This window comes from Leopardus geoffroyi, chromosome A1 (genome assembly GCF_018350155.1).
Source record: "Leopardus geoffroyi isolate Oge1 chromosome A1, O.geoffroyi_Oge1_pat1.0, whole genome shotgun sequence".
NCBI lineage: Eukaryota > Metazoa > Chordata > Mammalia > Carnivora > Felidae > Leopardus > Leopardus geoffroyi.
In genome coordinates this window covers 189,150,463-189,174,336 of record NC_059326.1, presented here as the reverse complement: position 1 = coordinate 189,174,336, position 23,874 = coordinate 189,150,463, and the positions used below count along the sequence as shown (strand labels likewise).

At 39.0% G+C, this 23,874-nt stretch overlaps 1 protein-coding gene across 11 annotated transcripts in view; it reads right to left on the bottom strand.

Moving 5' to 3' along the window:
* EBF1 (EBF transcription factor 1) overlaps nucleotides 1-23,874 on the bottom strand; it is a 388,691-nt gene that overhangs the window by 70,609 nt on the left and 294,208 nt on the right. For all 11 annotated transcript variants that reach the window (XM_045503357.1, XM_045503361.1, XM_045503380.1 and 8 more), the window contains exon 10: nucleotides 6,572-6,698. In XM_045503357.1, coding sequence (XP_045359313.1) covers nucleotides 6,572-6,698 — 127 coding nt within the window. The remainder of the gene's footprint in view (nucleotides 1-6,571; nucleotides 6,699-23,874) is intronic.

Here is a 23,874-nt window from a genome sequence, read left to right as displayed (position 1 = left end):
AAAAATATCTCTAACTGACCATTTGGGGTTTCTTTGTTATATCCTTGTTATATGCTTGTTGGAACTCAGTTCCTGTTTTCCGGACACTTACCAGATTTGAAATAGTAACCTTATAAATATCTACATTCCCTCTTAGACCATAATACCAATGAGAACAGGAACTGCATCTTATTTTGCTCAACACTGTTTTAGAATATTGCCAAAGGTTGTTTCAAACATTGCCTAGAATAGAACAAATAATCCAGAAATATTTGTGAGTTGAATGAATGAACAACAGGGAGTGCTAAAATAATAATTAGAGGCCAGGTCTTTTGATTCCTACTCTAATGACTAGAAAGAAATAATTTCTTTAATTATGATGAAATATGGCACTTATTTAATACCAAAAAAAAATTTGTTCTTTGGATTTTCAAAAGGAACATTCCTATTATCTGCTTCTCTCTTTTTGAGTTTACTTTTAGGGAACACTCACACTGTACCAGGCACTATTAGCCCTGTATTACATATACTGACCCATTCCCTCCCAGATATAGGTACTATTAAAAGATTCCTATTTTACATGAGAGAAAATGAAGAATATTTATAATATGGAGCCAGCCCTATTTTTTTCTTTAACAGAAATTCCAACTACTGTGTTCTCCTGCATGTAAAACTTCAAGTAAAAGGGGATAGATTCTTAATTAACAGCTCTTATTTACATTCCATGTCATCCAGAGCACAAAAATCAATGAGGACCCATTGATCCTGGCAATATGTCAATCAATTATTAGAGAACATCTATTGCAAGTAAGATATGAGTCAAGTTGCTTCAACACAGTGTACAAAATAGTATAAGATCAGGGAAGGGTAATTCTTTTCTCATAGAGCTTGTAGACTTTTTGTAATTTGTGTACCTAAGAACAGAACAAGAGATCTAAAGACACAAGGAAGGGAATAAATAAATGAATGGTCTAATAAGCACATGCAACCAAAGAGATCCAAGGATATAAACTTTTCTAGTCAATCAAGATGAGCCATAGGGAACATCAAGTCTCCTAGTGCAATTGACTCATTTTACATTGAGGAAACTGGAATGTGGAGCATGGAAGCAATTTGTCCCACATCTCAGAGCCAGTTAGCAGCAGAGCTGGTGTTGCCAGGCCTCCTCTATCTCAGCCCAGTGCTCTGCCCACTATACTAAAATGGCCAGAGAATACTGCAGAAGGGAAACAGAGTCTGAGCCTGATCTTATAGGGGAATTACCATGTTCAGAATTGCTAAATATGAAGTGACCTTGAGGCCTGATGCGGAGACTGGTTTGAGTGGAGCTGAGTGCACAGGGAGCCATAAGCTTGGTCAAGCATAGGGGTTGGGCCACATCTCACATACAGTGGGCAAAAGGGGAAGCCTTCTCTGCAGGGTAAAGCTATGACAGTGGCTTTTTGGAAGCCTGATCTGACAATAAATTAGTGTAAGAAGAGGCCACAGAACATGAGATACATTAGGTACAAGCTCTTTACTTCTGCCCTATAACTGATAATTTTGTTTATCCCCAGGGTGGCAGCCTTCATTTGTGGAGGAGCGTTTCAAGAACTAGAAACAGAGTCTTCTGGCCTTAAACCTTTTGAACCTGGAGTTGAAGCAATTAGAGCCTAAACATCTTTGAAAGGGCTGGTGATAGACTATACCCATGTTACTATGGCCTCCAGAGGAAGGGCTGAAATTTGAATGGAAGCAAAAAGACAGGTATGTGTTTTTCCTGAAAATTCAGCATCAGAGAACATTATAAGTCAGGGCTGCCTTATAAAAATATTTATTGTTTGAGGCTATTCCCGAGAAAGTATTTGTTGTATCAAAATTGTTATATTCATATTTATAAATCTCTTTCTCTTGCTACCTTTATTCATACTTTGCTCTTTTTATTTGTGGTTGGTTAGTGCTACTTGTTTCTTTTATTTATGGATGTCTACAGTTTTGTTACTAAAATCCCTAAAGGACATTTCTTAGCCCTCTAGGAAATGATGGTGAAGATAAAAAATATATGTAAAATATCTACACCATGGTAGGGACTCCGCAACAAAAGAAAAGATTAATGAACAATAGTAATGGCTATCATTTATTAATGGAAACTACTAGTATCTGGCTAGGTGCTCATACTAGCTCACGAAAGGTGCTTTACATACATTTCCCTGATACTAAAATGAACCCCGGTAAGGGATTATTCCCTTGTAAAAATGAGGCAACTGTGGTTCAGAACCATCACATGATGTCCCCAAAATAACCTCCATAGTAAGTGGTAGAGCTGAGCATTCGATCCAAACCCACCACCTCTTGAAACCAAGCCCTCAATCACTAGGCCATATTGTCTCCTTGGGAGTAAGAGAGAAAAGAATGGGAGGAGGAAAGAACAGGGGGAGAAGGGACGGAGGAAGAGAAAGGGAAGGAGAAGAAAACAAAAGGAATAGGGAGAAAAAAAGGAAAACTTGGAAGACATGGCACATATCATCAAGTTCCACAGAGCTTATTTAGCCAAAATGGGCCCTCCTACATGCAAAGCTGTTTTGGGCAGGAGGTACAAACAGGAAGTATTTCCAGGAAGAATTTTTATTTCGAAGTTAATTCTGAGACTAATATACAGGGATGTGGGTTAGTCCTTCTACAAGGGCAGGAAGTTTGGTGAATAATCCTCAGACTGGCAGAACCTGGTGGTAGAATGATCTGAGAAGTGGCCTAACCCAAATCTGAGCTGGGACATGATCATTCCACTGGGGCTTTCACCATCTGGCAGAGCTGGCAGTCAACAGCTCTCCATGCACACCTGAGCTAATCAGACACATCCTGATGGCTTATTCTTCTAGTCATTGTTTCCCCAAAGATAGGAGCCTTTCCCGTGGAGAAAGAACTGCAATGATGTAAAACTGCATTTGGATTTGGCCACTTCTTATCAAGAAAACCAACTCCAGAACTTTGAAGAAGCTTCTGAAGCCTCCTTAGAGTTCTTTATCAACTCCCAAGGTTACTTAAAGCTTAGCAGGAGAGATTACAATTCTAAAAGATCCAAGGCTCTTAAAAGATGTAACAACAGCAGGAAAACAAGCTGCAAGAACAACAAAGGTACTGGAGAGACCTCTTTCCACGGAAGTGGAGGTTTATCGTGGATTTACTTCCTATAGGTCTGACTGACCACACACTATTAGAGGGCTTCGAAAACAGTCCTGTCATTAGAAGGAAATGCTATTCCTTCTATCAGGAAACATTATTTAAAATTTAAAGTCATCTCTGCCCTGAACTTACATAAGAATAACTGGACATGATAAATAAGATCTGGGAAGTACTATTTGTTCTGCTCAACTTGGGATTCGCTTTGCTCCCTCACTGGGCAAACACAGAGACCTGCACATCTGGTGACTAAGAATGCCTCCTGCGTCCCTGATCTGAAGAACCAATGATGGAGAGCAGCGTTCACACTCCTTATAAGTGGAGCCAGCTTGCAGGCAATCTGTGTTTAGACAAATCCTTTCCTCCTCCCCCAAAAGTCTGCCTTTATTTGCATAGATTAGGCCATGCTGTTCCTGGCTCAATTATGGATTCTTAGAGACTTCGGCATATACACACCCAAACTCCCTCACACACTCAGAAAACTGCAACAAATTCTTCAATTTGGGTTGTGAGGTTCAGTCCTAGGATATCCCCATCCCCCCCTTTTTAAGGGAAAAATTCCAAGTGCCATTCTGCTAAGAAACAGTAGGGTTGGCTTACCCTGTCCAAAAAATCAAGTTTCCCACCTTGAAATGCTATGGAAGTTAAAGAAAATGAAGTGGGAGCTTCTGCAGGCAGATAGAAAAGGACTACTGCACATTTACACTGACCTGAGTGGTTGTGCTGATAAACACAGATAGGTTCTGATAAAACAGAAAGGTTTTATGACCCATCTCTGCCTTGGTTGGTAAGTGGTAACAAGGATAGAGGTAAACTGAGTAAATCACAGGGGCCAGCAGCACCAGCCATGAACAAGTGACCCTAGGTAGCAGCATTTAATGTTAATCAAGAAGCCATGTTTAGTTCACCAATTAAAAAAAAAATCTCTTCTGTTAGAAATGATGTAATGTCACAGCAAGCTAATAGCCAACTCTATCAGTGGGGAAGTTTTTGTGTTAATTTCTTCAAAATTTTATTTTCCGACATGGAGAGAAGTTAAATTCTCTCCTAGAATACTTAAAAGACTAAGTCGCTTTTCTATTTCCCACAGTTTGAGGCAAAATCAGCAAAAGTATTTTTTTATATGTTAAATTTCCTGCACACTTACACATGTGCATGCACACCAAGGATTTATCTCTCTTATCCTTAACTACTTTGCTAGACTTGCAAATCTGCCGCTTTTATCTTTGATCTTAATTCCCGTATGATACAGGTTTTCCAAGATGTGATTTCTTAAATTGATGGCAATTTTTTTAATGGTTAAAAAAATTCCAAATCATAATGGGTCCCTAGCTATTTTCTTTTGAGAACTTAAGTAATTTAGTGAGGATGATTTTTTTTTCTAACTTTTATGGCCAGGTGGCTCAAGGGGATATTTTGTTGAACACTGATTAAAAATAATTTCTTCTAAATGAGACCTGACCACAAAATGGAACCATTAATGGGCAGGGATGTTGTCACCAAAGCGGAATCATGCCTGATTGCCTCTTGTACCTCCTACCACACAAGCATTTTCTTCTTCTTCTTTTTCTTCTCCTTTTTCTTGTTCTTAATAGCAGAGTAAATAAGCAGCCAGCAAGGCCTAAATGTTTTTGGCCAAAAACAGAGTCCAAACTCCTCAGAGAAAACATTTGGCCTCTGTGGTTTTGTAATATGTTCCAGAACACCGAGTTCAGTGAGGAACATTGTGAAAAACTCCCATCCATCGGAATGATGGTGGGGAATGTTACAGTATCAGAAGTTTCAATTGGTCCTTTTCCTGCAGGCCCATAATGAGGCTTGTAAAAAAAAAATAGTGCTATGTGGAAGTTCTCATGGGAAAAATGAATGGCAAGAAATCCTAGCTTTAAAAGAAACAGCTAATCTGCTAGTTTGATTGTTCTTCAAAACTTACACTGAACCAATGAGCCTAATTAAAAACACTTGGCCTACTTCTATAAAGCATCATAGCTTTCTCTATGCTTCGTTTGTATACACCACAAAACTCCAGATAGACTATTATTTTTTCAAGTGCTCACTAACAAAGTGCTGACTTTGTTGGGATGGCTGAGCTAATTTCTTGAACTCAGTGTGAAACCTTAGCTAAACAAAATTGTGGTAATTTTCCTTAATTTGTAAAAGTGATTGGAGTGCAAACAAAATTTTCCTCTTGGGTCAATCCTATAATTTTCAATTAACTAAAACTAATCGTCAGGCAGGCACCAAACCTGCATTTTGTTTAAAGGGCTGGGAGGCATTTCCAAGGGTCAGGATGCATTAATTGTTTTTATAATTTTGAGAGAGAAGGAAAGAGAGAGAGACTAAGAAGCATAGCTGGTTTTATCCCTAGTACTAAAATACAAAAGGAAAGATGCTTTGAGGTAAAATGTTACAGCAAAATAAAATTTGTCCATTTAATTGTATGGTTATAATTAGGATGTGCTAACAGAGTTATCTCTTCACTGTCCTGGAGCCTCTTTGTGTGAGAGCAACTTATGCTCTATACTTAATCAGGCCTTGTGGTCGTCCATTGAATGAAGATGGAAACGTGGGACAAGTTCCTGGAGACAGTTATGCAGGAATGACAATACAAAGCAGAGGGCCTAGAATGTCACTTCTCCCAGTGTGGTCCCTGGACCAAGATCACCAGCCTCACTTGGGAGCTTGTAATAAATGCAGGGTCTCAGGTCCCACCCAGAGCTACTGAACCAGCATCTGAATTATAGAAAGATCCGTGGGTGTTTGGCTAGCACATTGTAATCTGAGGCTCTCCTAAAGTACACACTGGACCCTTAGGCTGCATACTTGCATTTCCCCAGGGAACCTGCCTGTTTCTCTCCATCTGTTGGGTGATCAATTCACATTCACTCTGCAACCTTAGCTTCTTACCACAAGGCAGGTCCATGTGCAAAGACCGTTTGAGGAGGGCAAAATGCAGTTTACAGGAGAAGAAAGTGCCAACTCAGAATGGAATATGAAAACTACCAATTCTCTTTAATACAAATGCGATGACCAGGCTAGAAGAAAGTTGTACTGCACTAAAGCACATCCCTAACTCCATAAAGCAAATAAACCACAACACAGATGGCTTAACATCCAGATAGACTGAGAATTGTCTAGAACTTCTTCCCCCTTTCTTATTTCTCATGCTGCTTCTTCAGGTATCCAACCACTTATTTCCACTGATCCTGTCGTTCAACATGAACACCCAGATGAAATCTTAAATAATGATGATAACAACAACAATAATAATAACAGCAAGACATGTAATCATCTATATGGTGAAATGGACAAAGAAAGAGGGTCTTGGAAACTAGATTTTAAAATAAAATGCACACGTATACATGTAAGATAAAGTAAAACACTCACAAGGCCAAGGAAAAGCTCTGTGTCCACCATGTGCAGTGGTTCTTACCTGTGTAAATGAATCTTCCTGGTGTCCCTTTGCAGAACTGTTTCGATTTGTAGGACAATGTGACTTCTACAACACCAGGGATGTGCCGAGGAGGGGTCTGCACACGGATGGCATGAGGAGTAATCAGCTAGGGAAGACATGGGGGAGAAAACTGTCACTGCAATATGTAAAGGACTCATTTCACAGCCTTCCTATCAGCTCTCAATAAACATAGCTTTAAAACACATAATTAACCTGTCAGTGTTTACATACTATCTTGATGGAACCTGTATCAAAGACACTGACAACAATATTTATAAGCGCTCTGAGCACAGCCACAACAACTTTATCTGAGTTTCCCTACAGAACAGGCACTCTGCTTCCTGGTTTGAAAAGTGAACATGGCCTAATGGAATGATTCATCCACTACAGGATATCCTTTGGAAAATCTCTGTTTGAGGCAGAGACCCAAATCAGAGCTGAGCTCTACCATGCCTCTCCAGAAGTGGGTGGGCCTGGTGTTTGAACTAAGCCCTTAAACATGTGGAAAACACAGAAGTAGGAAATCAGTGGGCCAAGGCACTCTGATTAGCTGCAGAGCACACGTATGAAATACCCCTAAAGACCATTTGGTGCATTAACTACCAGAGGCGCAATCAAAGAGCTTTTAAGGGGAAACCAAAGAATCTGCCTCCCTGGAATAGCTTAGAGATCTGGCAGAACTAAGGACTGTCCATAAAAGGGAAATGGAAGTTTGGGGAGGGGGCTGCAGAATGATCACTGGTCCATTATGCAATGCCACGTGCACAATGAGAAAGTTCATTTCTGAACCCTGCTGGCAATCAGATTACACTGAGAAGCAGAATTTATTTTTTTATTACTCTTATCTTTGCTTATATAACTGAAATGTTATTAATGGCCATAAAACTGGCATTATCTGGTTCTTTGAAAAATCCAGCTCTGGTATTTGACTGGTTGACCTCTGATGGTGCTGGATTCTACATGTTCGCTCTCTGTGGTATCTGCATCTGCCCACTTCTTGATTCATATCAGGTTCATTTGATTCAATATTTTTGGTACTGAGTCAGTATATAATGGATTATTGCTTGAGTTTGTACTAACTTATGTTATGGGGATAACTTAGAAAATGCTTTTGTTTTAATGTGCAAACCAGACCAAATTCAAATTTTTTTCCCCAGAGAATTACAGGTAACACTATGAAAGAACCACATGTGACACTATAAGAATCAAGGTGTCAGCCCCTGGGTCCCACCCAGGTAAACCGTCCTAACACCAAGTCCTAGGGAAAAGAATCTGAGAAAGTTGCTACTGTGAAAGTCCACAAGTAATTTCTGTCAAATGCTCATTCTTGAAACACAAAGGCCATCTGCATAAAAATCATTTTAACTTAGTATTTAGAAATGTCTACTCCAGGGCACCTGGGTGGCTCAGTCAGATAAGCATCAGACTCTTGATCTCTGCTCAGGTCACGACCTTGCAGTTTGTGATATCGAGCCCACATAGGGCTCTGTGCTAACAGCATGGAGCCTGCTTGGGGTTCTTTCTCTCTCTCTCTCTCTCTGCCCCTCTCCCACTCATGCTCTCTCTCTCAAAATAAATAAACTTAAAAAAAAAAAGAAAAGAAAAAGAAATGCCTATCCTTTTCCACAGAATGTGTGAAGCCCTGGTTTATCTGCTGAAGACACAGAGAAGATATTTCAGTAAGATCATGCTTCTGTGGAATGCCTAGAGACCTAGTTCATATCTAGGGCTAAGAGTTTTGAATGACTAAAGTTTCAATCGGAAAAACATACAAAAAATTATTTACTTAAAATTTTGTCCTTTTTATATTTAATTTCTTTCGAAGTCATTGTATTTTTTCTAAAATCAGCAGAGTATATACACTTGAATTTAATCTTGGTAAATCAAGATCATCATTCGGAATACTTCATATCATATCTTGCTGTAAAATAGAAAAGCCTACTGAGTGACTACTGAGGCATGAGGGGCTGTTTTCCCCTCACTAAATGGCCCTGGATAGCTGTGATTTTTAAATTATTTCTATTTTGTTCAGTTTCTTGTCTTTTTTCTCCTGGTGTCCTTTACACCTTCTAATCTGGTCTTCTAATCTGTAAGCATCAAAATCACGAAATCAAGTTTACTAATGCATAGAGAATAGAAGAAGGAAAGAGCCTCTGAAGGGCAGTAAAAGATGAACTTTCAAAATCAAGTGCATGTTGAATCTCAACTAGTCAATAGCGTTTCTGCAATGCTGGGAATCAACACTTGGTGGGTATCTAGGAGGTATCTACTACACTGCTGAGGAACTTACATGCAGACACTAATTTGGTCAGAATAATGACCAAATTATTGTTATCATTATCCCTTTTTTTTCAGATGTGCAAACACAATCCTAAAATGACTAAGTTGCTTGCCCAAAGATAACCCTTGTTAGCACAAGTTAGAGCAAAACCTGACACTGATGCAGTGCAAAAGATGGCAGCAACAAACACTTCCTACCTAATCATAGAGACAAAATTTTGTCTCTATGATTCATTGTTAAAAGAAGTAACAAACTCATTTTTTTCAGATTCCAAGACTGTGTGGGTGTTTTTTTCTATCCCCATGCTATATTCATTTTTCACTTGCTGCCTGGTCCTTGGCTATGTTTTTGATTATGGAAGTCGCCATATTGTTATATTCCAAACAGGTGGTATGCTTCCATTTTTAAGAGTTACTTGGGATGTAGAGTTACACTAATTCACAAGAATACTTAGGACTTCCAGCCAGTTAGAAAACACTTCATCTGCCCTCCCTTTCAGGGGAAATAAATTTTAAAAGATGGAAAGATATTAATAAATAGATGAATAGAAACACCTTTTTCAAGTATAAGGACTTATAACTTATGAGCTGCTATGCCAAGGAACCAAATTCATGGGCTTTCTGAATTGATTACATAGGACTGCAGTGAAACTACTGACTTAAGAGTGAGGTGTTGGCATTAAGCAGTAGGCTCAGGAAATTGACACAGACTTTCATTTACGATTTCACTTTCAACTTTAATCAATTGCCCTAACTAAAGCAGAGATTCCTTCCTGAAATAACTATCCTTCACAAATGAGGTAGAATATGAATTATCATTGAAGAATGAATTTGTTGATGTTTTCCTTGCCGTGGATGTTAGTCTGCAAACAGCCTCTGGCATTGACACATGATATTGATGGTTTACAGGGGAAAAAACATTTTTTCTAACCTCCATCAATTTGAAAGCATAGGCTTATTTACTAATCACTCAAAGAATTATAGACTTTATTGCTGGAAGGAATGCTAGTAATCATTTAAAACTAGCATTCTCGGGGCGCCTGGGTGGTGCAGTCGGTTAGGCGTCCGACTTCAGCCAGGTCACGATCTCGCGGTCCGTGAGTTCGAGCCCCGCGTCGGGCTCTGGGCTGATGGCTCAGAGCCTGGAGCCTGTTTCCGATTCTGTGTCTCCCTCTCTCTCTGCCCCTCCCCCGTTCATGCTCTGTCTCTCTCTGTCCCAAAAATAAATAAAAACGTTGAAAAAAAAAAATTTAAAAAAAAAAAAAAAAAAAACTAGCATTCTCATTTTAACAGCTAAAGACACAAATGTCTAGAAAAATCTACTGGCTTCAAAAATTGACCCAACATCTTAGGGGAAGAACAGGGTCTAGATCTGGAAGTCTAGAGCCCAAGACAACCACCACCACCCCACCACCATCCCAGGATGGATAATTTCCCACATTGTTCTAACATGGTTGAACTAAGGCAGCCACTCCAAGCAACAGAAGGAGGAAGGGCTCTGATAAACCTAAAGTTTCCAAACTCCCATCATTGGAATACCACTCTCTCAGTTTTGCCATTTCTGTATACCACCTATACAATTATGTACTTAATATTTTAAAAGTCAATTACTTTTTTGTTTAAAATAGCTTATTTTAAAAGGAAACTCTGTATCACTACTCCACCTGGAAAACTGGTATCCCAGCCCAAATAAGAAGGTATTATGGAAGGTAATTTTAAAGTTAATATGATATTCTAGCTAAATAATGTTGACAACCTGAAGGAGTTTATTGAAAGGGGAGACTAGCCTGCATTAGATATTACAAACTTATTTGCCCCAACTGAGATAGTTTCCCTTAACATAAATCTGAAGGATTAAAAGACAAAAAATAATAATAATAATAACTTTCTCACTATGTAATTCAGTTCTGCTCGATGTCTGTGTCAAATCCAACGTGTCTCCTGTACAACCAGAGACACATGCTCCATACTTTGGGAAATGCTGTTCTAAGTGATTAGAGAACAGATTCACTCTTGACTTAACTTCCTTAAGTTGCAAGCCAAACGAGTTGAGCTAAAAATAAATATTTTTATGCAACTCTAGCATCGGACACAACTTTCTCTCTTGTTGGAAGTCTCTACTTTCCTCACTTCTGTGACACTAATTGTAAGACCTAAGACATGCCTGTCTGATGGTTTACAAAGCCTTTTCACATTCACTATCTTTTAAAACTCATCCCTGCAGGATATATATTCCGGATGAGAACAGATGAAGGTCAAGCAAGCTTAACGAATATTATTTGAAACACTAGGAAGAAAACCAGTATCTTGTGCTTGTAAATAAGTGTTTTCTAGAGTTCTTCTCTTATTCATTGGTTTCCTCAGTTGCTAACTTTTCCTTTCTGCCAACTTATTAACTATTGAAATTTTACAAATTTTGTTCTACATTTCCTTCTCTTTTTACTTACTTAAGATTTCTTGAGTTCATTCATTGGCTCAACCACCTCAGCTAAACTGACTTCTAAATCTACACCTGTAGCTTTGATCTCTTTGGCCAAGCACCAAACTTTTATTAGAAACAGAGTAACAGAATCTCCCCAACATGTCTTATTGCCACCTCAATTTCAATGTGACACAAGCTAAATTTATCATCTTGCTACTTATAAGTGTATTTTTTGCTCCCGTGTTCCCCCTCTCAGTTAAGGGAATGCTATCCTTTGGATCACCCAAAATAGAAAACGTAAATCTTCTTTATTTCTTCTCCCTTCAATATTTCTTTTACTCATTTTGATTTTTCTTCCAATGAACTCCACTGGCTCTTTGCTTCACCACTTTCTTCTGCTCTGGCTGTCACCATTTCTTACACTATTATAATGGTATAATTGTCTTTTAAATGGTCTCTCTCTATTTCCACTTTTTCTGTCAGAATTCTTTTCTTCAAATACAACCTCATCATGTTGTTCCCTTACTCAAATGCTCGTGCCACCTTTACATACAGTATATAATCCAAACTCCTTGGCAAAATATTCAGGCACTACAAGGCCTGACAGCCAATTTCCCTTCCTAGTGCTGCTTCCCACTTTGCCTTTCCACATCCTGGGGGTAGGGCATGTGGACACAGGAACACATCACAGCCTTGCCTAGCACCTTTGCTTTGTTCGTGTTACTCATTGCCTAAACATTCCCCTACTGATATTCTGCTTGTTCTCTGAGACCATATATTCTCTCTTCTAATAAGTTTTACCTGATCTTAAAATTCAGAGACAGAGTTACCTGCACCTTTATATAATTATGAGTTATATATAATTTATATAATTAAAAATTTATAATAATCTATATCATTATGACACTTATACTATAACACTTAATATCTGATTTTACTCTGTGCCATAAGTATTTTCTTACCCATATTTCTCTCATCAGATATAGTTACTGAGATCGGTGACAAGGTCTAATTCATATTTGTATCTTCTAAAGTATCCAACTTAATGCTTTACCTACAGGATATTTCCAAAATATTTCTGGAATAAATACTTAACATAAATTAGGCCAGAATTCTACAGGAGGCTTGACTCCATTAGGCATAGTAATCCCCATCCATAAGCGTTCACTGTTCTTAACCTGATAATATTTAACTCTCATTCCCTAACTAAATTGCTCTTAAAATGAGTTATCCAACTGGCTCAGCACTCAGGTCCCTGCATGAGACCACTGCTCAGATTTCATCTAAGCGGCAAAATAGAAGAGGATGTCTGAAGGTCTGTGACTCCTGTGAGAAGGAATAAGATGAAAGGAAAGAAAAAAAGGTTAAGAAAGTAACGCTAAAAAAGTAGCCAACAAAAGAACAACGCTAAATGTTAACAGTGTTTATTTCTGGACTGATGACATTCTATGTGATTCGTCTTCTCTCTCTCTCCCCCCCACCATCATGTGTGTGTGTGTGTGTGTGTGTGTGTGTGTGTGTGTATGTGCATTTTGTGTGTTTATCTGTGTATGTGTATGCACTTGCACAGGAAATAATCATGTAAATAATTCTGGAATAAATAAATTTGTACATTCACAGGTATTACTTTTATTATGAGAAAAAATTACTAAATATAAAAAGTATAATAATACCAGTTTTTGTGCAATATGTATTACATGTAATCATATAAGAAGTAGATATATACATTTGCGTGGAAAAAAGACTGAAAGGAAAATCATCAAAGTGTCCAGAGAAGTTACCACTAGATTGCAAAGTTATAGGTAATTTTATTTTTCTCTGCGTACCTCTTTGAATTCTCTAACCTCTCAACAATGAGAGTGCATTAATATTATAATCAGAAAAGCTAATTTTTAAGTGTAGCATTCTGACGAAAAAATACACACAGTCTCTGCAAGGCCCCGGGAGAGGCTGCCAGCACACCAAAGACATGAGGCAGCAGTGACCATGCTCCTTCCAAGCTGCTGGTGTGAACATCGTCTCTTTCCAGACTCAGAGAACTAGAGCCCAGGCGTCCTGTGCTGGTCGGCCAGGTGAAGGACCCTTGTGGTGAGAGATGGAGCGCACACCCAGGGCAAGTGGACGGGGCCTGTCCTCCACTGAAGTGTAAGAAACAGGAGAGAGGAAGGGTGTCTGGGTGGCTCAGTCGGTTAAGGCTCCGACTTCAGCTCAGGTCACGATCTCACAGCTTGTGAGTTCGAGCTCCGCGTCAAGCCCCACGCCGGGCTCTGTCACTGACAGCTCAGAGCCTGGAGCCTGAATCCAATTCTCTGTCTCCCTCTCTCTCTGCCCCTCTCCTGGTTGTGCTCTGTCTGTCTGTCTGTCTCTCTCTCTCAAAAATAAACTTATAAATAAATAAATGAGAAAGAAAGAAAGAAAGAAAGAAAGAAAGAAAGAAAGAAAGAGAAAGAAAGAAACAGGAAAGAGGGGCACTTCTGCAGATAAAGGGAAGGTTGTGGAGGGTGCAGGGAGGTGGATACAAACCTCCAAAGAGGCAGTCTGAAATTTCTGGAAGCCCAGAAGAAGAGTATGGGAGAGAACAATTCTCTAAGTAGTTTTTATAAAAGCCTCTTGTAGGATCAAAAGTCCCACCCACACGGTAGGTAAAGGAGAGTACTCAGTATTTTAAAACATTAATGGAAACATGTTGCAGAATTCTGGGTAAAAAGGTCAAGTCTTCAGTATTACTGTCCTCTCTGAGAGCCAGTAGCACTTCTCGCTCACACCTAAATGGAGGACAGTGGTGACCTTGACAGTGGCTTCTGCAACAGTGGCCTTTTGCTGTCATCTAACTCCATGCCAAGTGTTGTGCAAGGCTCCTTCAGTGATTTCTGTCCGGCAGCATTAGGGGCAGGGATGGGCATTAGCTGGCTCACAAATGTAGAAGATGAGTTTCAGGCAAGTTAAGAAATAGGCCCAAGGAGTGGCAAGTGTTTCTGACTGATGGTCACCATTGTACAACCACAACTGTCCCTCCCGACTACTGCTTATGGTTTCTCCGTAATTGTTGTTATGTGCAATTTTCACCCTGTCTCCGCTGTTGACAGGATGGAAATGGTCCTCAGCTTCTCCTACATCCTCAAAGGTTCTGGGAACATAGTAGGTACTCAAAATAGCCTTTTCGTTGTTGAGAAACTGGCTGAGAATTATTTCTCAGAAAAACAGGAAAGAACAATTCCAAGATAAGCCTTTATGCGTGTTTTCTAACCAATGGGACTATATGAAATGAATGCAACTTGAAGTTCCAAGCCACAAAGCCAAAAAAATAACTGGGATTACTAGAAAGCATACTAGTGATTTTTCCTTACTAACCTTAGGACTTAATATTTTGGCCATTTGGGCCTGAATCACTTTCAACACTAAAAAAAAAAAAAAAAAAAAAAAAAAAAAAATGTCCAAACAGCAAAGACTTAAAGAGGAGGGGTAAAAAAACCAGGCAAGGCAACATTTCTTCTCCGGAGAAATAATTAGTACTCATGACAAGAAAAAGCCTAAAGTGGGGTCTGGCACAGTGGTCTTTACATGTTACCCACTCAAGGTTCTAACATAGGCTGGTCCATCTGCATATGGGCCCATTGTCACTCTCTGTGCCTCAGTTTACTCATCTCACACTGCACTGGCCTATCTGCTCTGTGGGAGTACTTATAATAATGTTAAATATGCTTTGTGTTTGGGTAGCACTTCTCTAGGGACCCTAAAGCACTTTCTAGATTAAGTTTTTAATTTATGTATTAATAATTCTCACAGCATTCGCCCTCCTCCTCAATTAGGATAATAATATCCATCTCTTTTGAGATAGGCAGGGGGTGCTGAGTGATGGACATACAGCAGACATTTAAATAAGAAAACTGTAGCATAAAAGCATAATTAAAGCTCCAAAACCAAATTGACTAAGGATTTTAAAGAGACACCACAATAGTAGTGACCAAACAAGCAAACTTGTTTTTCCTCCACTCTGGAACATTTATCTTTCTATAGTTAAATATGGCATTTAAAAAATATCGTTTTCAGGAGTTCCTAAAGGAAGCTGAAATATGAAAAGTGTATATTCATGGCGACCGTGCTGGCTGAACCTCCATATTATATCCCTATTCCCCTGCAGTGGACACAACATAAATCAGGGGGTGCCATCTTCTCCTGAGTTCCTCAGTGTATTCTGCTTGTTCCCTAATCAGAGTTCTCCGGGTTTTGTAACACAGATTGTTTCATTCCCAAGAATTGCTTGTCTCAAAGGCAGTATATGATTTCTCAGAGAACGTGAGAGAAAGCCAGTGGAGGCATTTACTGTTTCACAAACATTCTGGTTTCCCTTTGTCCTTTCAAGAAAATAACTTTAAACCAATGTTTAACAAAATATGTTGGGTCACATGAATTCCCAAAGATAAACTTTATGTATGAATGTCAGAGGAGACTTGAAACTAAAGTCTCGGGAACTGAGTTAAATATGGGATTTAAAACCTAGCTTTTGAAGAGTCAGCAGTATTCCTTCGCAGTGTCTGAAATTTCTCTCATGCATAGAGCTAGACACAGATACACAGTAGAAAGATGTAGACACATTTTCCTATTTATTGTCTGCATCACCCAATTAGAATGTAAGCCCCATGAGGATATGCACTTTGTCTTCCTTGTTTTCACTACTATGTTTCCAGTTTTAATAGTGCCTCAATAATACTTGCTGAACATTGAATGAATAAATACTGTAATGCTATTAACTACCACTAATAATTTTGGGTAAAGAGTCAATAAAGTCACTTGTGAATCTATGAAGAAGAAATAATACTACTCCATTCAAAAAACTTTTCACTGAAAAATTGTTACTTTAATCCTCCCCCTCCCCCCCCCCAAAAAAAAAACTTCAAGCTTCCTGGTATCCTAATTGAGCATTCATAAAAATATACTATCTAATTCTTCTGACCGAAAAACTAACCAGGTCCCTAAATCAATGCAGTTAATTGTATAAAACAAAACAGCAACAAGATCATATTTCAAAATAACAGATTTGGGAGAAAAAAGGCTAAAATAAATACATTATACTTGAACTACCTTTGGTTTTGTGGGTTCATTTATTTATTTATTTTTCAGTAATTTCTTTTTTAAATAAACTTTCTCTAGCTCTTTCCCAGGATGTAAACCTTGTGCCAACTGGGCCCCATTAAAGACTGGATCCCATCCTGACCATCTTGGAGCTGGAAAAGCATTGGTGAGTTCCTGAGGTCCAGAGTATTCCAGAAGGAGAGGACTGGACACCAGTAACGCCAGCCCCTGTGGTTTGAAACTACACAATGAGCTCTTTCTCAAGGTTTGTTTTTCTAAATTCAGTTAAGAAGGAACATCATTCCCTACTCGGGCCTGGCTTAGGGTCCAGGGTTGCTGCTTGTTTGTTTGAAAATTAAAATATAAAAGAAAAAGCAAATCCAGATACATTTATGGGAGAGACTAAATGTTTGTTATCAAACCTGGTGGTTGGCAAGGCAGAATATTTGCCTATGGAGTCAGGAAAGAAAAATATAAAAGCCAAAAGACTGTTAGATGGGGTAGCAGGGAAGGAACCCACCTTTTTAAGGTCTTTGAAAGTTCTAAGAAAAGGATATCAAAGCTATAAGCTACTAAACAGAGATTCGTTTTAACACTTATTTGATGGTATAGGTCACATTTGCGTATTGTATACACTGACACTTGCACATATATTTAGTAATTCCTCATTCAACATGTCCCTTCAAGAAGTGAGCTCCACAGAAAACCAGAGCCAAACCCCTTTTAATAGCGTGCCACGACAGCTGCTTTCACTGGAAATCTTCAGAAGATGCATTACACCCGTCTTGCTGTTTTAGAGAGAATATATTGAATATAATTGCCATCTCTGTCTTGATGACTCAGGGCCACTGTCATTATGAACAGTCATTAATGTGCCACACAGTAATATAGTTCTGCGTCTGCTTTTTAGGTTTTCCACTTCTGCCCTTCACATTAGGCTGTCATTTCTGCTGTCACCGAGCCTGCTTCTAACAACCTGCCTTTAGTTCGCTCCTTCTAACTTGCTGTGACCTGGGAAAACTGATGATAGTTTATTAAAAATTACTGCTCTGGTTACCCCTAAGTGTGTTATTTTCTGTATTTACTTCTTCTTTCTTTCTTTTTTTTTTTTTTAAGTGAGGTTATGTAACAGTTTTTCTGGATAAGTGAGGTTTTACTACATTCTTATTGAATGGCTAAAAGATGACCCTGGACTAACACAGATTTTGGTTCAAGTCTAAGCTTTGCAAATTACTAGCTGTGGAACCTTTGGAAAGTCACTCAACCTCTCTGGCATTCAGTTTCACTATCTGAGAAAAAAGTAGGACGGGGGTGGGGGCTAGCAATCTAATTAATCTAAGGATTAATTGACATAATGCTTATAATGAGTTTCGGAGAAGGTCTCACTGATACCAATCACTTAGAAAGTGTTAGTGTTGGGGCACCTGGGTGGCATAGTTGGTTAAGCGTCCAACTCTTGATTTCTACTCAGGTCATGATTTCGTGGTTCAGTTGGTGAGATCGAGCCCCGCATCTGCCTCCTTGCTGTCAGCAGAACCTGCTTGGGATTCTCTCTCCCTCTCTGCCCCTTCCCCGTGTGCACGTGTGCATGCTCTCTTTCTCTCTCTCTCTCTCAATAAATAAACAAACTTTAAAAAAAAGAAAGTGTTAGTTTTATTATTACTTAACCCTCACCATAACCAACAGATTCACACTAAGGTATTTAAGTGCATCCTTATTGCACAATACATCTAAATATAAACTACCTAATCACACACACATTAAGAAAAACTAAACTGCAATCTATCTATCTGGTACTGACACTTTGAAGCATCACTGAATACAACAGTTGCTAATAAGAAGCATTTGTCTGAATGAACGAATGAATGAATGAATGAATGGTGTCACCCAACAGTATTTTATACAAATTAATGCCTCTGACATGTAAAGATCTGTGCTAAACACTGTGTGAGATTAAGCTGAATTTAGCATGGACCCTGCCTTATGGGAAAGAACATCCCCTTAAATCACAATAATTAAAGATAGAAAGTTATAAGGAATTTAACATGGTAATGATAAGACTACGTAGGAATTTAGGATGAAGAGAAAATATTCAATATCTGAACTGTAAGGAAGATTTCACAGAAAAAAAAGTGGTATTTTACTGGATCTTAAAGGGCAGAAGAATTTGGGCACAGAGAGGAGGGAAGAGCATTATGGAACAAGGAATGGCATAAGAAAGACAAGAGTACAGGCAGAAAAAAAATCACAAAGGGTATAAGGAGCCACTAACAACTCAGTGTGACTGAAGCGTAAGATGAATAGTGCACAAGGATGTTGAAAAGAAAGGTCAGAGCCTTAAGGGGGTATGCTTGAATCCAAAACTAAGGAGTTGTGGTTTTAAAAAAGAGGAAGCCAGTAAGGTTGAATAAGGAGGAAGGTTTTAGTTCAGACCAGCAGGGAGCCATTCCAGCAATTGGCTTTGAGCACACGTATGAAATGAACACAACACTGTATAGATATCCATTTTCTTCCTAAAAGTCACATGACTGCAGCCAGGTGTAAATTTTGTCTTTGATTTATGTTAAAATTAGAAAGGCATCACACTTCTGTGGTTTCCATTTTCAAGTGATAGGCACATACGGGTACTTCCTGAAAGCACTACAAACAACTAATGGACAATGTCATCTTAAAGTTGTTTTTAACCATCCCATAATTATCAACACAGAGGATAGATTTCAAGTGCCTTAGTCATTAAAAGTAAAAATATGGACTAAAGCTTTTTTAGGAATAAGGTGAGCATGGTTGTAACTATGTAACTACATTAAAGAGCCCATTAGAGTATTTTAAATCTGTTTTCTAAATATGCTGGCTCATTTCAAAATGATTCCCCATAAAATAACTTGGGCTTGAAAGGTGTTCTTCAAAGTCACATTCAAAGTTTAATGCAACTGGTTCAGACTGCTCCTTTTATTCCTTACAAATAAAGTATAATTTTACATTAAGCATCTTCTACTTAATAGGTGATCAGTAAGTAGAAGTCGCACACAGGCTTGGCAACTTATATATTCAGGAAAAGTAGGAAGCCATGAATTATTTTAAATCCATGCACTTTATCAATTTTGAATTAAACTTATACATGTAAGCCTCAATATATGTAAAATAAATGACACAGCATTTATATATCATATTCACATTATGAAATTTTGAAAGATTATTTGTGATCATGTCTTTCTCTGCCTTTCTTAATTTTATTTTTTAAATTTTATTTGAGAGAGAGAGAGAGAGAGAGATTAAGTGGGGGAGAGGGTCAAAGGAAGAGAGAGAGAGAGAGAGAGAGAGAGGGAGGGAGGAAGACAGAGAGATTCTTACTCGGGTTCCACCCTCAGCAAGGAGCCTGACGCAGTGCTTAATCTCACGACTGTGACATCATGACCTCAGCTGCAATCAAGAGTCAGATGCTTAACAAACTGAGCCACACAAGCACCCCTCTTAATTTTATTTTTGATTTGAATGGAATTGTATTGCATAAAAATGTGATATAAATAATAGTCATTAGAGTGTCAATGCCATCATGTATAAAATTTGGGAGGGTTTGGTAAATATAAGGAAGTTTATTAAAAGACTAAGGAGATATCATGAGAAAAGCTGGCACAAGAGAAAGCTGAATCAGGGGTGAGGTTGGTGTCTGGAGAACAGGGATGTAACCCCAGCACTAAGTAGTAGCTAATGTGTTCCCAGGACAAGTCACTGTATGGCTTTGGAGCTTCTTTTTCTGCATTTCCAATAAACAGCTACACTTGATGACTGGAAGTGTTCCTCAAAGCCCTCAAAATTTTGTGATTCTACATGTGGTTCAGTGAAAATCAAGGCCAAACAAATAGGCCTGGGAAACTTCCAGTGGGAACACGTATGAGTTGTAGCCATTCATTCTTTAATGTCACAGAGGAGCAAATGGTATTTTTATTTACAATCCTTCCTCTGAGCTATGTGTACAAACGATAATTGAAAGTAGAGATAGGAAGAAAGAAAGACATCAGGAACTGCATTTAAAACCTTGTTTTCCAACTTTTGGATTAAAGTAGGAAATCATTTCTCAGCCTCAAACTGCCATTTATTTACTCAACTATATTCACCCATTAGGTTCCCTCCCCTGCCCCTACAGAAGTCTCTTTTGACTTCTCCCTATCTCTAGGAATGTAGTTGAAGAAAACATTTGTCTGGATGAAAAAGACAACGCATAGCCCCTGTGTGAGGCTCATTGGTTCACACAGTGATGAAACTCTGGCTTCTCCATCTGAGCTAAGTGGTCCTGGCAACCTTTAAATATAACTGTCCTGCAAAATCGGCAATCTTTAAATATAACTGTCCTGCAAAATCACATGGCATCTAGTGCCAAGTGTGCAGTGACTAAAACCAGATGCAAAATATGAGAGAAATTCTGTTCAAAGCCTGCTGCATTGAAGAATAATGGCTCTACACATTCCTGGTCTAATCTGAATAATACTCTGCAAATATTTCAGATGATTTTCTCACATCTACCCCAGACCAGTCACTTTGACTGGATTTCCTGATTTTACTTGATTAACATGAAACCCATCCATGACTAATATATCCTCCTATAAGGTGATCCCTGAAAAAAGGTTCTGTGGTCACAAAAGTTTGGGACATGTCATATACTTTATCTTAGGTGTTCTCAGGGCATGTCAGTATCTCAAAATCTTTGCAAAGTCCTAGAACAAGGAGCAGTTGAATTTATTTGACTCAGCATTTCCCAAACCTACTCCCTCCCTCATCTCCCATGGGGAACCTGTTGATATCCCAGATAATTGATGTATTCCATAGAACTATCTGGAAAGTGAACTAGACCGACATTGTAGTATAGGCTCAGGTTTATATCAGATACCAGAACCTGAAGTGTAGACAGTGAAAATATTGACTAAAGATATATCAGTAGGGAGATCCAATTTTGTGGCTAATTAAATGGTTTTGATGAAGTTCAATGAATCCTTTGCAAATAAACATGATATTTGTATATTGCCAGTGTGTTGTAAAAGTAAAGCACAATAGCGAAGAAAGGAAGCTACTTGCTACCCATTATCACTGTGCTTCTTTGAGGGGACTTTCAAGAGAGTAAACTCTAGATAAAAGGAATTACAATATTGTAGCTGATTTCAAAGAGGATTTAGTCTAAGCCTCTCATCTTCAGATGGGGAAACTAAAGCCAAATGACCAACCCTGACTAAAATCTAGATTGTCTGACTGAGCAATAGAAGGATTGCAATTAATACTCAAGCCTCCTGACTGGCTCCTAGTCTGCTGCCACTCATGTAATCTACACCTTTGCTTCGATCACTGTTTACATGAAGTTCCCTCCATCTTCTGCTCCTCACCAGTCTCCTGTGTACTTTCTTTACAGGTATCTTAAATACCTTACACTGTATAAACTCTCCCAGAGATTTGAGTGATTAAAGCAACAGATTGTCAGAACCTAAAATGCCTAGCACAGAGATCCATCTGTATATAGTAGGAGCCTGACTGGTTATTTGAACAGTCTACTTCTGTCTATACCACTCTCTGTGCCTTCTAGAACCTTGCCTTGAATTTTGAACTACAAATTTAATATTGGTTTATAAAAATATTTGTTTCATGGGAGCAAGTTGCCATTCCAAATAAAACATCAGATCCCACAAAGCCTAATTTTGATCACCCATAGTACCTATTCCAGTGGTAGACACCAACAGGAAAGCCAAACAGTACTCATTGCTTAGAAATTAGAGGAGTTCATAGGGTGCCTGGGTGGCTAAGTTGGCTAAGCGTCTGACTTTGGCTCAGGTCATAATCTCATGGTTCCTGAGTTCAAGCCCCGCATCAGGCTCTCTGCTATCAGTACAGAGCCCACTTTGGATCCTCTGTCTCCCTCTCCCTCTGCCCTCCTCTGCTTGCAAGTATATGTTCTCTCTCTCTCTCTCTCAAAAATAATAAACAAAAAAAAAAAGAAATTAGAGGAGTTCAGGAGATATTAAAGTGACTATTAGTTCTACAACCCAGTAGCAGGAGCCCCTCCCCTCCTCCAAATCATATGTTAATGGAAAAGCAAAAACAACCAAGTATATCTCTGATCAAGAAAAAACTCAAAGGGTGCCTGGGTGGCTCAGTTGGGTGGCTCAGTTGGTTAAGCGTCCAACTTCGGCTCAGGTCATGATCTCACGGTCCGTGAGTTCGATCCCCGCGTCGGGCTCTATGCTGACAGCTCCGAGCCTGGAGCCTGTTTCGGATTCTGTGTCTCCCTCTCTCTCTGCCCCTTCCCTGTTCATGCTCTGTCTCTCTCTGTCTCAAAAAAAATAAACATTAAAAAAAAAAAAAAAGAAAAAAAAAAAACTCAACACATATTAATCATGAGCACACATCAACCCTGTTGATTTTCCTGGATTTATATATAAAACACTACAAAGACCAATTTTTTGGTTAAGTCTTTTGGGTAGAGGCAGAATAAGAAGCATAAGAGTATCAATATAATATTTTGCTCTGTAGAAAGAATAAGGAAGAATAACAAATATGGTAAACCAAATTCACAAGAAAGCCATGTAGTTCACCCCAAACTTGGGAACTCACAGAAGGCAACCCTGAGTTAGGAGCAATGGAGTGCCACCTTTCTTTTTCCCAACCTTCAGGGGGCAATCAGCAAGCTAAACTGAACTACTCATTTGCAAAAGATTGGGTTGGTAGGGAAAGAGCACAGATGAGGGGAAATTAAGCCAGCCCTATTTTCTCTCACTCTTTTTAAAATTCTTTAGCTAAAAAAAGACTCCAAATAATAGCATCAGCTGCTAATCTAAAATGTTATCTGCTTGTCCTGGCCCACCAGTCTGCTCCCTGAGTGCTTTGGGCTATAGAATGAGGAAATGGAGAAGAGATAAAGTCTGCTTAAAATTGGAAGTATCAGATCTTAGAGGTGGCATAGCCTCAAGAGATCATGTGGCCAGGGAATGAAAACCTGGGTAGATAGGAGTCCTATCTAGAGATGAGGCCCAAACAGGTTAACTGTCTTACCTAAGGTCTCTTACATAGACAAGGGAAGAGGTTGTCTTCTGCCCCTAACACAAGGCATGTATTCTTCACAGGGAAAAATCCTTCCTAGAAGCCAATGGCTCCACCTTCAAGCCTATACAACTAAAAAATGAAGGGACTGCTCTAACCTCTCTGTATCCCAAGTCCACCTTAACCTGGAAGGTGATAATAACTGTTAAGATACTCCCCACACATACTGCAGTACAACGCATTAATGGCAATGATGAGCATTACCCCCTTGTCTGATGTGGTAAAACACTAGGGTAACAATTTTGGTGTAGGCTAAATCATGGACAGCTAAGAAGGTGAGCCCTGGGGGTACCTGGGTTGCTCACTTGGTTGAGTGTCCAACTCTTGATTTCGGCTCCAGTAATGATCCCAGGGTCACAGGATCAAGCACCCCTTTGGGCTCCATGCTGAGCGTGGAGGCTGCTTAAGATTATCTCTCTCTCTCTTC